Consider the following 14,768-nt stretch of genomic DNA (forward strand, 5'->3'; position numbering starts at 1 on the left):
CACAAATGATGCCCTCTGGTTCTTTCCCATAATTTCTCTCAATTCCACGCTGCATGTCACTCAAACATCTGCTTGTTCAACATCTGTAAATAAATTTATTCAAAATTTTGTCCATGACTCTACGTAGTCTTTGTTACATAAAGTAATTGCATTTGTTATGCAATGACACATATATAAAATGGCACCATTGAAGCTATCACCACATAAAAATTGTAATGCTGATTTAACAGTCTGTTAGAAATTACAGAGATTAATTCTCCTAATGGGAAACCATAATAATATGCAGAATTGCGTCAAATCAAAATTACTATGATTTCTGCTAATACCATAAGATTTTGTAATAAAAACTGGAATTATGTGGACATGGACTATTTTGCCATTGTGCAAGACATTTTCTAGAATTTTCCTGAATTATACTGGCATTGAGACTGACTGTTTTTTTTTTTTTTAACCCCAACAGGGAAACACTGGCCCCCTTGGCAGAGAAGGTATAATAGGCCCAACAGGTAGAACTGTAAGTTTGTCACAATACAGGTCTTTTTTTTTTTTTACCTTTTATATATATATATTTTTTTTTTTACTTAATCCTATTCTAGAGTATTCCACAAGGGATCACCCTAGGTATTCGAGAAGCAAGGATAAAAACAGATGTACATTTTCATCTGGAAGGTTATTCTTGAGAACTTAGAAATCTAATGTAATGAAAAGGTGTACATAGTGAGGTAGGCACTTAACACTGGAGTTGAGAAAGGAAAGTAGAACTGGGTGGCGGAGGAGGGGTTGAGCATTATAAGCACAGGGGTGATCACTAAAGCAATAGAAAGAATCTGCTTTCTGAAGGAGAGAGCATAAGAAAAGGTACGCAGACAGCCAAGATTTGAGTCTTTGGAAGTGCCCACGATAAAGGGATGAAATAGTTGGTGGGAATAGCAGGAAAACCAGAAAAGCACAAGGGTAAGATCAGTTTCGAGAAAGGAGTAGCTAACCGTGATCTTTAAGAGAATAAATTGCAGTGGAAGATAGAGTACAGCTTTCAGTGAGGAAGGAAGTAAATAAAAATATTTAATAATAACTTTTCTCAAATTCTTAAACTTTTGGAGTAGGTATGATTATTTGCATTCAAGACATAAGGAAACAGATGACATTTATAGAAGTTCACCTAGTTATTTAAAGATAATACAGGTAGTGAATAATATAGATGATATTTCCTACTTCAAGAGCAGTGCTCTTTCCACTCCATTTAAGCTATGTCTGGAGAGGAAACTGAGAGAGTTAACATATGCCAGGGCCTTAGGGAATCTTGCTATGAAATAAAACAGAAATAAGACAGTGAGGTGGTCACAGGAGGGTTTTACAATACTAACAGTAGTGTAAACATACAAGAGGAAAATTGAGACTTGGAAAGGAAAGATTCATTCTCTGCAGGGAGTCAGTATTTTGAATCATTTGAAAGTGCTGTATCTAGAGACACAGAGTTTTAGAATATAAAATAGAATGTTTCAAATATTAAGTAAGTATCACTGTTCTCATTGATAAATTTAGAGAAGAATTCACCGCCAAAGTTTCTGGCTTTTTAATTTAAAAAAAATGAAATGTGTAACTCAATATTTCTCTAGATTTGCAGCATTTACCACTCAGAGCTATATAGTCTAAGTGGGAGGTTATAAGTGGGAGAAATCTCATATTTCAGTGGGTGGTTGGTTCTTCAGCAAGCTAAGGAACACATACTGTTCTGATTATGGAATGATTGTTCTCCTCTGTCAAAAATGTGAAATATTAATTGGTCAAGGAAAATATGATAAAGAAATGGCTCAATTAAAATATCTTACTGTGTTTTGTTTATAGCTAGTTCTTAAAGGCCCGTATAATGCTCAGCATGCACATCAAATTTTTTCCATCTATTTTTTCTATTCTAAGAAGAAACTTCTAAGGAAAGCTCACTATGAAAGAATAAGAATTTGAGAATGGCCAAAACACACTGTGGAAAAAAATAGTGGTGGGGGATGGAGGACTTGCTTTTCCAAAAAGGAAGACATTACTTCAGAGTCTTTGTAAATGAAACTATGTTTTAGTACAAAGAATAGATCATTGTAACAGGCTAGAGCCCAGAATTAGATCTCAGACTAAATAGGAATTTAATTACAATGAAAATGGTATATCAGTTAGGATGATTTGGACTGCAAGTAATAGGAACCCTGAATCAAACTGGCATTAACAATAAGGAAACTTCTATCTCATTATGGGAATCCCAGAGTTAGGAAGGGCTTCAGATTTGGTTAATTTGGTGACTTAATCATGTTATCCAAGACTATTTCCATACCTCTGCTCTGCCATCCTGAATGCTATCTTTATAATTAGGCTTAGAGCAAATGACTACAATTTCTCAGGAATCACATCTAGATATAATTATCCAAAGTGAAAAAGTGAGCTGTATCCCTTGTCTTGGGAAAAATAAAACTTTTTCTAGAAGTCTCCCATTACATTTTTTTTTCTCATGTCTATCAATCAGCCACACACCCATTCCTATAACAGTGATAGGGAAGGGAGATGAAATTCCTTTTAGTCTTACTACTGCTATAAGAAACTGTAACCCTATTTCACCCAATTTTTAAAAAATCTCAGATGAACTTTTAAAGACTTTGATTGTTAAAAAAAAAAAAAAAAAAGGAAAGAAAGAAAAGAAGCAATTAAAAATCTTAGAAAAACCATCTAGGAAACTAAAGTATAGCTTAAGGGTTGGGGAGACCTTTTATATAAGATAGGAAATCTGAAAACTATAAAAGAACAGAAGACATATTTGAATACTTGAAAATTTTTAATTTTGTATGGCAAAAGATTCCATAAGTAAAACTAATATAATTGAGAAAAAGTAATTGCAAAGCATACACCATATAATGGGTAATATAAAGAGCTTTACAAATTGGTATGAAAAAGAAAATTTAGTAGAGAATTGAATAATAAATCCAAAAGGTCAGTAATTATTTGAAAAAATATTCTCCTAACTTTTAGTCAGAGAAATGCAAATTAAGGTAATAATGAGATATTACATCTAACCTCTCAGAAAGGGCTGTAGGAAGAAAGGTATTTTTGTTTATCACTAATAGAAATGTGAATTACAGCCTTTATGGGAAGGTATTTGTTAAAATATATGTACATATACCCTATGACCAAGCAGTTCCACTTTGAGGAATTTGTCCCATAGAAATAAAAGTACCCAATATACTAGGGAAATTTTACAAAGCTTTTTTTCACAGCACTGTTTGTAATGGCAAAAAAAAAATTTAAAAAAGTATGAAATCACATGAATGCTCATCTGTAGAGGAATGGTTGAGTTAACTCTGATCTATCCGCTTTGTGGAATATTAATGCAACTATTAAAAATAATTATTTGTATCAAGTTTGGCTGACTTGCAATTGTTTCACGATGTATTATTAAGAGTGAAAAATATGATGCATAGAAGAGTATATGATATCAACGTTATAAAACATGACCAATCACCCCATACACATGTAAATACATTTGTCAATATCTGATTAGAAAAAAAGTATGAAGCGATATGTACCACGTTGTTAATACTGGATTGGAGGTGGGGGAGGGCATAAAAAAAAGTTCTATAAAGATATCTTAAAAATCAGCTTTTTAAAGTTGATATTGTAGTTTGAAATGAATTAAGGACAAGATAGGAAACACAAAAGAAGTAATATAAATAGTGAATAATAATGAAACAGTTTTTTTAGCCTGCAAGATTAACAAAAATTGATAGTACATCATAGCATGTATCAGAAGAAACATGCACTCCCATATATTGCAAGTGTGAATGCAATTTCAAACAAACTTTCTGGAGGACAATTTTTATCAAAAATTTTTAAGAGTACAAGGATATTTATCACAGTGTTGTTTATCACGACAAAAATTAGAAAAAATTTTAATAGGCAATTCATTTAAAATATTATCATAGTTTTTAAAATACTGGTAAGCATTATAGTTATGTGGGAATTGTAGATTGATATAGAAAAGCATTAATATTTTGAAGGTGCAAATTCAGGTTACAGAAAAGATGAGTAGTATTATCTCATTTTTTAATTAAAAAATACATACACAATTTCCACAAGGAACATGAAAATATTAACAGGAATAACAGTAGTGCCATCCAGCAACAGCAGAGTTCACATTGTCTTCAAGTGCACATGGAACATTCACTGAAATAAACCATATTTTAGATCATAAAACAAATTTTACTAAACTTAAAATAACAGAAGTCATGTAAGGTATATCCTCTGGCCATAACAGAATTAAACTAAGAATCAATAAACTAGAAAGATAACAGGAAAATCCCCAAACATTTGAAAATTAAACCTCACACTTCTAAATAATTCAAGGACCAGAATGTCTCAAAGAAAGTTAGAAAATATTTTGAACTGACTGAAAATGTATATACAACATATCAAAATTTATGGGATATAGCTCAGAAGGAGGAATAAAAAAAAAGAAGATAAAAGAGAAGGAGGAAACCATCCTGGAAGCAGGGTTTTTCAAAGGCTGAGAGAAACAAATATTAGAAGAATTTAACCTGTTAACTTTCTTTCTAAATTATTTTGCCTTTGATTGTCAGATCAGCTGTTTTGACTTAATTGAATGAATAAGTAGCATAACCCTATCTCACTTTAAGGTGGAACTAGGGATAGCAAAACAGACATAGTGAGTCAGTAGATTGTATTTGTTTTGCTTTGCTTAACTTAGGAAAACCAGAATTTATATAAATTTAACTAAACAAGTCTTGCTAGATAGGAAAAAAACCAACAGAAATTATCATGTTTCTGTATACAGCCTCAACTACATTTGATAAATAACTATCAACAACACTAAACTAACATTTTTTTTTTTTCTTTCAGGGACCCAGAGGTGAAAAAGGCTTTAGAGGTGAAACTGTAAGTTTAACTAAATTTGTGGTAATAGTATCACTGGTCACTAGGTTATAAGCTCTATGAAAGCAAGGACCTTTTTTGATTTTTTCTGTATTATGTCCCTGATACTTATGGAATGAAAATAAAATTACAGTTTTCAGGAAGAAAACTAACCTATATATAGAACTAACTTATATGGTATATTGCAGTGAAACCTGATAAGCCCTAAACATGTTTAAGAATCTGCCAGTCACATTCTTTCCAAATCACTGAGTGAAATCGAGTATTTGCCTTGTCAGGCATCGGGAGAGGAGGTGTGAGCCTTCTTCACCAGTGCCAGAACAAGAGGACTGTCAAGTCACTTTAGATATATACCACTAGATCCAGTCAGCACCCAAGAGGGCTGCAAAGCAGAAGCAAATCATTAGTTGTATATTTCAGCCAACTGGAAACAATGGTGAGAAGATGGGCAAAAGGTACACAGCATTTTCAGGACTAAATGGCTTACACTGGCACTATTTCATATTTTTCTTGGATGTCAATTCTTCCAAGTTAAAGAAGATATTTTGTAAAGGGGCCACTTTCCCAGCAGAACTTATTAAAGCAGCAGTCATAAACAGAGGGCATGCATGGAGTGAAATGAGGGATATTGAAACCAAGTATAGAAGGCATATAGGAATAAACTTGAAGATAGCAGTAAAGTCTTGCTTAAAAGGTAATGATATTATATAGTGACAGCTGAGATCTTTGCTTTTCACCATAGGGTATGCTTGGGGCTCAGAATAAGTAAATTATAGTTATATTAGTTTGCTGAGGAAGGAAATTTATGTGATTTCAGATAGCCTAAGAATCCTCAAAGGGTATTAAAATAGATGTGTTTAATTTGCAGCAATATGTCCCTTATATTTTCTCAGCAGACTTACTTAACAGGAAGCAAGAATGTTTGCACACAGTGAAGCTATATCCGCCCCCCCTCCCCCACCAGAGGAGTGGAAAGGGAAAAGAAAAAATAGGGAGGCTTGGATTTAACCCATATTCCATACCTGTCTCCAACTGCCTCCCTGACCTATCCTCTCCAAGTACTGTGGCTAGAACATAAGCTCCATCAAGATTAGGAAGCCTCGAGTGCCTATGACAATGGCTGTCACAAGCATTTCATGTGAAAAAAATTCCCTATTTGTACACATCTTTCTCCAGATACAAAACATTAGGAAGAAAAATGATAAAAGGCTTGAAAATCACAGTTCTAAAGTAAATCTTGGAGATTATCTTCACCAAACCTATTATGTTAACACTCGAGATATTTGAGATCCAAATGTGCAGCAGCTCCCTCAAGGACATGCAGCTAATTAGGTACAGAGATAAGACCAGAGCCCAGATCTTCCAAATCCCATGCTATTGTGCTTTTCTATTAATCATAGTACCTCTCAGAAAATAAGGGTTAGGAGCAACTTGGGTAAGGAAGATGGTATGTACACATCCTTCACCTACTTTTAAGAGCAGCCCATATACAGATTCCACATGAATGGATTCCTGATATGCAGTTATCCCCTAGGCTTTATAGGGGATAACTCATAAATTCACTCATTCCATCTTAATCATATTACTGTCTAATAATAAATCTTATGTAATATTACTAAACTCCCAATTAAACCCTCTAAACCAGTGGTTCTCAACCAGGAGCCATTTTGCTCCCCCTCCCAGGAGACATTTGGCAATGTGTGGAGACATTTTTGGTTGTCACAACTGGAGAAAAGGGAAAGGTTGCTAGTGGCATCTAGTGTGCAGAGACCAGGGACGCTGCTAAGCATGTACCGTGCAAGCTTCTCAGTTTAAGAACAAGGAAAGGGAAGCTCTCTGTACATAAGCCAGCCTAAGGTAAAGATCCGGAAACTAAAGATTGCATTTATGTAAAGGCAAAGTCTAACATAGTCAGGTTTAAGGACATACACTTACCAGTATTTTTCAGATTTCATGAAAAAAAATGTTACTTTTGAAGGATCATATGGAAATTGTGGGATTAAATGGAGAGACAGTCTATTTTCAAAGGTAGTGCTTTCACTACAGCCAAATAACCACTGTAACCATTCACATTAATTTGGTTCCCCTACAGGAAATTAACATAGACAATTGTAGTTTTATTACAGACTGTATGATAACCTTCTTTATATGCTTGTTTATATAATATCTAGAGAGAGTGAATCACTTTTCCTTAGTGGTGGGTTAGGTAGAAGAATAAAAAAGAACGAATAAATACTGTATTGTTGGAATAATATTTTGTTTTACTTGGCCTAATTCTATGCATTTGCTTCAGTGGGGTTGTCCTGTCCTGTCTTGTTTGGTTTGAAGTATTTCACTTTATCATATTTGTGATGATCTGACTCATTCTGGGTAACAAGCTGAAGTGAACTCAGTAAAAATAGTTTCTTCTTTCTATGACAAAATGCTTTTTCAAAGTCAAAGATAAGGTAGATATTTTGTACTGAACCTTCAGTGAGATTTTGCAAATGTCAGAAATATGCTAAGTAGAGTAAAATGTCAACTGTTTATTTTTAAAATGCTGATCTAAAATGGAGAAACTTACACAGCCGATTTCACTCTGAGCCTCTGTATATTTAAAAGGCTGTCTCCAACATGAAATTTCTCTAACTTATCATGCCACTTCTGAGGTAAAAGTCTGATGCATTTTCTGCTTTAACCTATAATCATAAACCATGCAAACTAAGAAATGCCCAGCAGGCACGGTGTTGGAGTACTCTATCCTTTTTAAGTTACTATGTGTTGTTTGTTCTTATTGTCACAGTACATTTAGAATCAACAGCTTTGGCAATAAAAGATACTTACGTCAAGCATAGCATTAACATTATTCAAAACTCAGTTGAAGAGAAATTTTGCTTTGCCATCTTTTAACCATAATCTGAATTTGACTCAGTGTAGTCTTAACATTCAATTGACCATCCAGTAAGTTAAATTTTGAGCATTCTTAACAGTGATTACTGTTGTTTCATTTTGAAAAATGTCAGCATAACTTTTCACATTTTACTATATACCTTTCAACTATTCTAATTTCTAAATCAATACTAGTTAATTTAAACATTATTCATTCATTCGTTACCAATCTTTGAACACCTACTATGTATTAGGCACTATTCCTGTTCCAGAAAATGAGGATGACTAAGACACTTTTAAAGGTCTGTAGGGACTTTCCAATTTGTTATGTACTATGGAATGCAGAAGTGGTTAGTTGAAGAAGAAGGTGGCAAGGTGGGTACAGAGTTTTAAAGAAGTATTGGAAGAGGAATGGGAATTAAATAGACAGAAAAGGTAAGGAGGAGCATTCCTGGTCAAGGAAATAGCACATGCGGGAGAATGCATGTGTGAAAGAATTTGGACGATTCAGAGATCTGCAAGTGGTTGGTTATAGATGGAGTGTAGAATGGGTTGGGGAGAGTAACTGGAAATAAGGCCCAGACCTTGAAGAAGAGGCAGGGGTGCATATTGACTAAGAACATATACTTTTGTATTTAACTGACTTGGATTTTAATCCTAGCTCTGCCCTTTACTTGCTGGTTACTTAGCCATTCCATTTTCTTAACTACGAAGTAGAAATATAGCACACAACTTGGCATACAGTGAGTTCTTAATAAATGAGCACACAGCTTGACACATAGTGAGCTCTCAGTAAATGGTATCTATCACTGAAAAGAAGCTTATACTTTATCCACTAAACAGTAAAAAGCCATTGAATGATTTTAATTAAAGAATGATATGATTAGATTTCCATTTTATAAGTAGAATGCAGTTAGCATAGTAGAGAGAATAAAGTCAGTAAGTCAAATTAGGAGTCCAGGCACAGTATGATATCTTCGTCAGCTGGGGCTCCTATAACAAATTGCTGTGGGCTGGATGGCTTAAAGAACAAACATTTATTTTTCATAGCTCTGGAGACTGGGAAATCCAAGATTAAGGTGCTCACAGATTCCATATCTAATGAGGGTCCTCTACCTGGTTTGCAGATAGCTAGCTGCCTTCTTGCTACGACCTCACATGGTAGAGAGAGAGCATCTCTCTCATGTCTCTTCTTATAAGGGCACTACCACTCACAAAGGCTCCACATGATTTAATTAGCTCCCAAAGACCCCACCTCTAAATATCATCACACTGGAGATTAGGGATTCAATATATGCATGTAGGAGGGGACACAAACATTTAGTCCATAGCACATGATCAGCACTAAACTAAGAGAGTTGCTGTGAGGATGGAGTAGTATTTTGGGAAGATTTGAAGGTCAAATCAACAGTAGTGGGTAACCAAATTATAGGTGGATGTTGAAGGAGAAGACGTCTAAGGACACTGAAGTTTCCATTTTTTACAATTAGTTGGATGGTAGCTAGAAATAACAGGAAAAATAGAATTAACATTTTTAAATGTTACATTTATAAGTTTATTAAAATGAATAAATTTAGTTTCTAGTAATATCAACAAAACATGAGAGTATATATTCACCTTGTTGATGAATGTGGGTGACAGCTGAGTTCAAGAACATATTACTTCAAAATACTAAAATAACTTTGAATTCTATCACTTGCCTCATATGAAAAGGCAATGATAGCAGTTGAATCTTAGTCATCTTGTTTATACCAAACCAAAAGCATAGTATATACATATTGTGCTTTGTCTCCATTTCTTCTAGGGTCCCCAAGGACCGAGAGGTCAACCAGGGCCTCCAGTGAGTTTATTTACATTTATATCTGTTTACCATTGATGCTTATATGGCCTGCTTGGTTTGAGATATCTACTTAATAAATACTTTAAAAATCTTTTTATGTTATAGGGTCCACCTGGAGCATCAGGCCCAAGAGTAAGTTTTCTTGGTTTTGTTTATTTTATCTTAGTATAAGATAATTTTTTAAAGCTTTTTCTATTAACTCCCTGTTAAAAGGTATCCCTCTTGCCTACCTCTGTTCTTTTTGTTAATCTGATATAGAGTCTTGCCAACTATAATAAAACTTGAAATCCAAGCCTCAGAGTTCTAGTCTATAAAATGGGGATGGTTATCTCTTACTTTCTTGGGTGGATTTGAGTTTTAAATAAGAAGTAAAGTACTCAGCACAATGTCTGACATAATTAATGCTCCAAAATACTAACTCCCTCCATTTCTTCCTGTTTCTGGGTCCTAGCTCTCCTTTTTCAAATGTTCTTTTTTGCCAACCAGAGTTATCCACTTTTTTGGCTTTACATGAACTCTTCTCAGTTGCTGCTGGCCATAGAAGCCCTGGGACTTCTCATGTATTTGCTCGTGACCGATCACAACCCAAAACTTGCTACTCCTATCTTTGAGGTGATATTTCCGTTACTTCATTATCAGCTATCATCTCCTGGCCTCAGTGTTCCAAGATTGGTTTCTCTCATGCGTTGTATCCACTCTCCTACTCAGTAATATCTTTGTTTTCCTGCTTTCTACAAGAGGTCTCCTTCTATCTTCAACCTCACCCATGCCCCATTCCTGCAGAATCAGAATCCTGGTCAAATGCAGTGGTCCTTGGTCAGACTTCCTGCCTAAAGGAAATCCGCTGTTGGCTACACTGTCCAAACAAATGGCCAGTCCTATGCCTTCCAAGCCTTACTTATTTCCACATGCTTCTCTGGTATCATTTGGATCTTTGAAAGTTCTACCTGGTGGATCACTGTGGTCCATTCCCAGCAGGTCAGGAACTCTTCATTCCCCTCAGCCTTTCATCAGGGCAAGGAATAACTTTCAAGCAAAGTGCCACAGGAAGATGGTCTCCTTGGAAACAAGACATCTGTTTCTCTATGATTTTTTAAAATTACTCCCCCTTTCTGGCCATCTGACTGATGGGGATTGAAACCTTCCCTAGCATGAACATCAGTGGGCATGTCCTTTTTTAAATCTTTAGATTATTCTACACTTCTCTGTTCTTCCTTTCCTCCTGGATCCTCACAATGCATGGGTTAGAAAAACCCTCATCAGTTGCCTTCTCACCTTATAATGACTTTGATATATCATAGCTGCTTTCCTAATAAAGAACAAGTTCTAAAAGATCATATATCATTGGCAAATTAGAGGTGTTGTTTAGTGAAAATTTTCACATTGAAGTGCCAAATTTTGGGGCACCACATCCCTCTCTCACTTGAAAAATGTTTGTATGTGTTCCTCTACAGCCAAAATGAATTAGGACATGTGAGAGGTTTTTGCTCTGAGAAAAATGTGGATAAGAATATATACTTTGAGGAATTATTAGGAGGATTAAATGAAAAAGTATATGTGCTTGACACATTATAGGTACTCAACTAACATTAGTTTCTTTGTTTCCTTCTTCCTTTTCTCTCCTTTCTGTCTTCCTTGTTCCTGGCCAGTATGAAACCCAGTTTCTTTATACTGTCTTTCTGGGACTTGCAGAGACCATTGTAGGAAAGTGGCAGTGTAGCCTTGAAAAAAAAGACTTTCAGAGTAGAAGTTTACATGCCAATAAGAAAATACCTACATATTCCTTCTAGACTCAAACTATGATCATATCTTCTGTGAAACTCTTAATTCCATCCCCTCGTTGCACTGCAAGATAGAACTGATCACTTCCCCTTCTTCATTCGTACTCATTTATTTTCATGCCCATTTCCATGTATTAGACTGTGAACTCTCTGAAGGTAAGCAATGTGTTCTGTATCTCTTTTCCATTCAAGCCCTTAAGAAGTGTCTATTGAATGAATGAATACATGCAAACAGGCAAGTTGCAACTCTTAGAAAATTTCAGTGGGAATCCTCCAAGCCAGAAGACTTCACTTGGAGGGAAATAATGTTTAGAATGGAATAGGATCATATTAGAATTAGAGAAAGAAGTCTTCTTAGTAATTATTTAGTAATTATTTTGGACTGTGAATTGTCACTCATTCGTTGATGGATCATAAGATCAACATGGTGAGTCTCAGCATTCTTTTGAAATGAAATTAAAATAGAAAAATGTGGGGAGTGACTGTTTAATGGGTACAGGGTTTCTTTTAGAGGCGATGAAAATGTTGTGAAATTAAACAGTGGTAATGGTTGCACAACACAGTGAATCTACCAGAGCAATAAACTGGATACTTTAAAATGACTAAAATGGTAAATTTTATGTTATGTGAATTTTACTCAATTTTTAAGAAAAGCACAAAAAAAGAACACCCTAGGACCTACTGTACAGCACAGAGAACTATATTCAGTATCTCGTAATAACCTACAATGGAAAAGAATCTGAAAAATAATAGATAAATATAGATTATAATATGTATAACAATCATTTTGCTGTACATCTGAAACTAACACAACATTGTAAATCAACTATACTTCAATTTAAAAAAAACATAATAAGTATATCACCACTAGTAGGGAAAAATATGTTTTGTAAAAGTTTTCAGTTAAATATATGTTTGTGTGAACCTTATCATGATATAAAAATGTATTTATTACTATGGGTCAAGATAAGAAAAGTTTGAAAACCTCTAACCTAGTCCAGCCCCCTCTTTTTAAGACCTATAAGTAACTTGCTCAAGTTCCTAAAGTAGAATAGCTAAAGAGAAATGTTTCAGGAAAAGGAATATATATTGATGGTGCTTTTGAATTTGAGGATATTATCAGGGTGATGACCAGATCTCAGTGCGCATGGTAAGATATTTAGGAACTGACCAAAAAAAATTACAACAGGATGTCAAAGTTAACCACAAATGGTTGGTGGGATAAAGGATGGGTGTGTGTGTGTGTGTGTGAGAGATGTGGGGAGTGGAAATAATACAAATTGAAAATCATTAAATGAGATAAGGCATTTTCAACTTAATGATCCCAGTTAATGGGTCAGCTGTGAAACCTGGATTGGTGAATTGAGAGGTTGCAGCAGCTGTGGGTATCATCCTGGTTCCCTAGAACAAGAAATTGCCTCTACCATGGAGGGGTGCATGACCTGAAATCAGTTCCCACCCCATAAATGTTTTCACCATCCAGTGATCTTAAAATTTTAGATGGCTGGAAAATAACACTTCTTAAAGTACTGGGGTGCCCAGACTAGATCTGCATTTTACTCAAATAAATTGGAAAGGAACTGTGAATATTACATCCCCTCAAGGGATGTAATGAATCCTCCTAATTTCCTTCATTTGTCCCACTAATCCTGATAGCTCCTTATTCTCGGTGCACGTTTTTATAAACCTTAAGTGATTTTCATGTGAGAATATGTTCTCTCTAGCTAGAGTACATGGAGAAAGCTATTTCTTTTGGATTCCCTTATTGGCCCTAATGAGAGTTTCACACTTAGGTGGGGACACTTCGATGTTGCTGAATGACTTCCAAGGCAAATCATCTTAATACCATCTCTCTGGGCCTGCCCTCCCTAAAGGCTACCCTTGGGAAAAAATTAATAAATTCAGCAAATTGAATGCCTACTATGTGCCAGGCTTGAGCTAGGATTTGGGAATACACTGGAATTATAGGAATAAAAAAATTTATGAGTAGCCAAGTTTTGTGACATTCTTTTCTTTCTAATGCCTATTGTGGGGGGAAAAAGCCCTGCCTTTTTCATTGAGTTGACATTTGTACTGTTGGTGGTTAAAACTGCTAGTACCTTAGCTTGAATCTAGTACCAAACGCTACACTACTAATCTACTAAAAGTCACTGTATTCTTCATTGCCACATTCTCACAGAAAACGAACCATGGTCATTTCAATTAAGACTATCCTACAGTTTATTCATCCATCCAGTCCTCTATTCATGGGTGTTTAAGTTGTTTGCAATCTTTTTCCTAATACAAACAGTATGCATGTCTTGTCCATATACATATTTTGTGGAATATCTCTAGGACCTGTTCCCAGAAGTGGGATGGTTAGCTGTAAGGGATAATGAGCATACTTACTTACTTATTATTTTTAACTGTGGTAAAATATACATAAAATTTATCATTTTAACCATCTTTAAGTGTACTCTTCAGTAGCATTAAGTACATTCACACTGCTGTGCAACTATCACCACCAGTCATCTCTAGAACATTTTTCATCGTCTAAGGCTGAAACTCTGATCCATTAAACAGTAATTCCCCATTCCTCCCTTCCCCAGTCCCTAAAAACCTACCATTCTACTTTCTATCTCTCTATTAATTTGACTACTCTAGACACCTCCTATAAGTGGAAGCATATAGTATTTGAACTTTTTTGTCTGGCTTTCTTCACTTAGCATAATGTCTTCAAGGTTAATCCATGTTGTAGCATGTGTCAGAATTTCTTTCCTTTTTAAGGCTGAATAATTTCCATTGTATGTATATACCACATTTTGTTTATCCAGATGGACACTTGGGTTGCTTCCACCTTTTGCTATTGTGAATAATGCTGCTATAAACATAGGTGTACAAATATCTGTTTCAGTCCCTGCCCTTTTTTTTCAATATATCTTTATTGGAGTATAACTGCTTCACAATACTGAGCTAGCCCCTGTTGCACAACAAAATGAATCAGCCATATGCATATATACATCCACATATCCCCTCCCTCTTGAGCCCTCCTCCCATCCTCCCTATCCCACCCCTCTAGGTCGTCGCAAAGCACCAAGCTGATCTCCCTGTGCTACGCTGCTGCTTCCCACCAGCTAACTATTTTACATTTGGCGCAAGACTTGTACTCAGAAAACTATAAAACGCTGATCAAAGAAATCAAAGATGACATAAACAGATGGGGAAATATACCATGTTCTTGGATTGGAAGAATCAATATTGTGAAAATGACTATACTACCCAAAGCAATCTACAGATTCAGTGCAATCCCTATCAAATTACCAATGGCATTCTTCACAGAATTAGAAAAAAAAATTTTACAATTTGTATGGAAA

General features: G+C 35.2%; 1 protein-coding gene across 7 annotated transcripts in view; it reads left to right on the plus strand.

Annotated features, from left to right (window-relative positions):
• The window catches only part of COL24A1 (collagen type XXIV alpha 1 chain), a 408,506-nt gene that overhangs the window by 373,493 nt on the left and 20,245 nt on the right, over positions 1 to 14,768 (plus strand). For 6 of the 7 annotated variants that reach the window (XM_082409988.1, XM_082409994.1, XM_082409992.1 and 3 more), the window contains 4 exons: positions 461 to 514; positions 4,894 to 4,929; positions 9,599 to 9,634; positions 9,740 to 9,766. In XM_082409988.1, coding sequence (XP_082266114.1) covers positions 461 to 514; positions 4,894 to 4,929; positions 9,599 to 9,634; positions 9,740 to 9,766 — 153 coding nt within the window. The remainder of the gene's footprint in view (positions 1 to 460; positions 515 to 4,893; positions 4,930 to 9,598; positions 9,635 to 9,739; positions 9,767 to 14,768) is intronic. The other variant, XM_082409993.1, reaches the window with a different exon arrangement.

The sequence above is a fragment of the Balaenoptera physalus genome (genome assembly GCF_965194825.1).
Source record: "Balaenoptera physalus genome assembly, chromosome: 1".
Taxonomy (NCBI): Eukaryota; Metazoa; Chordata; class Mammalia; order Artiodactyla; family Balaenopteridae; genus Balaenoptera; species Balaenoptera physalus.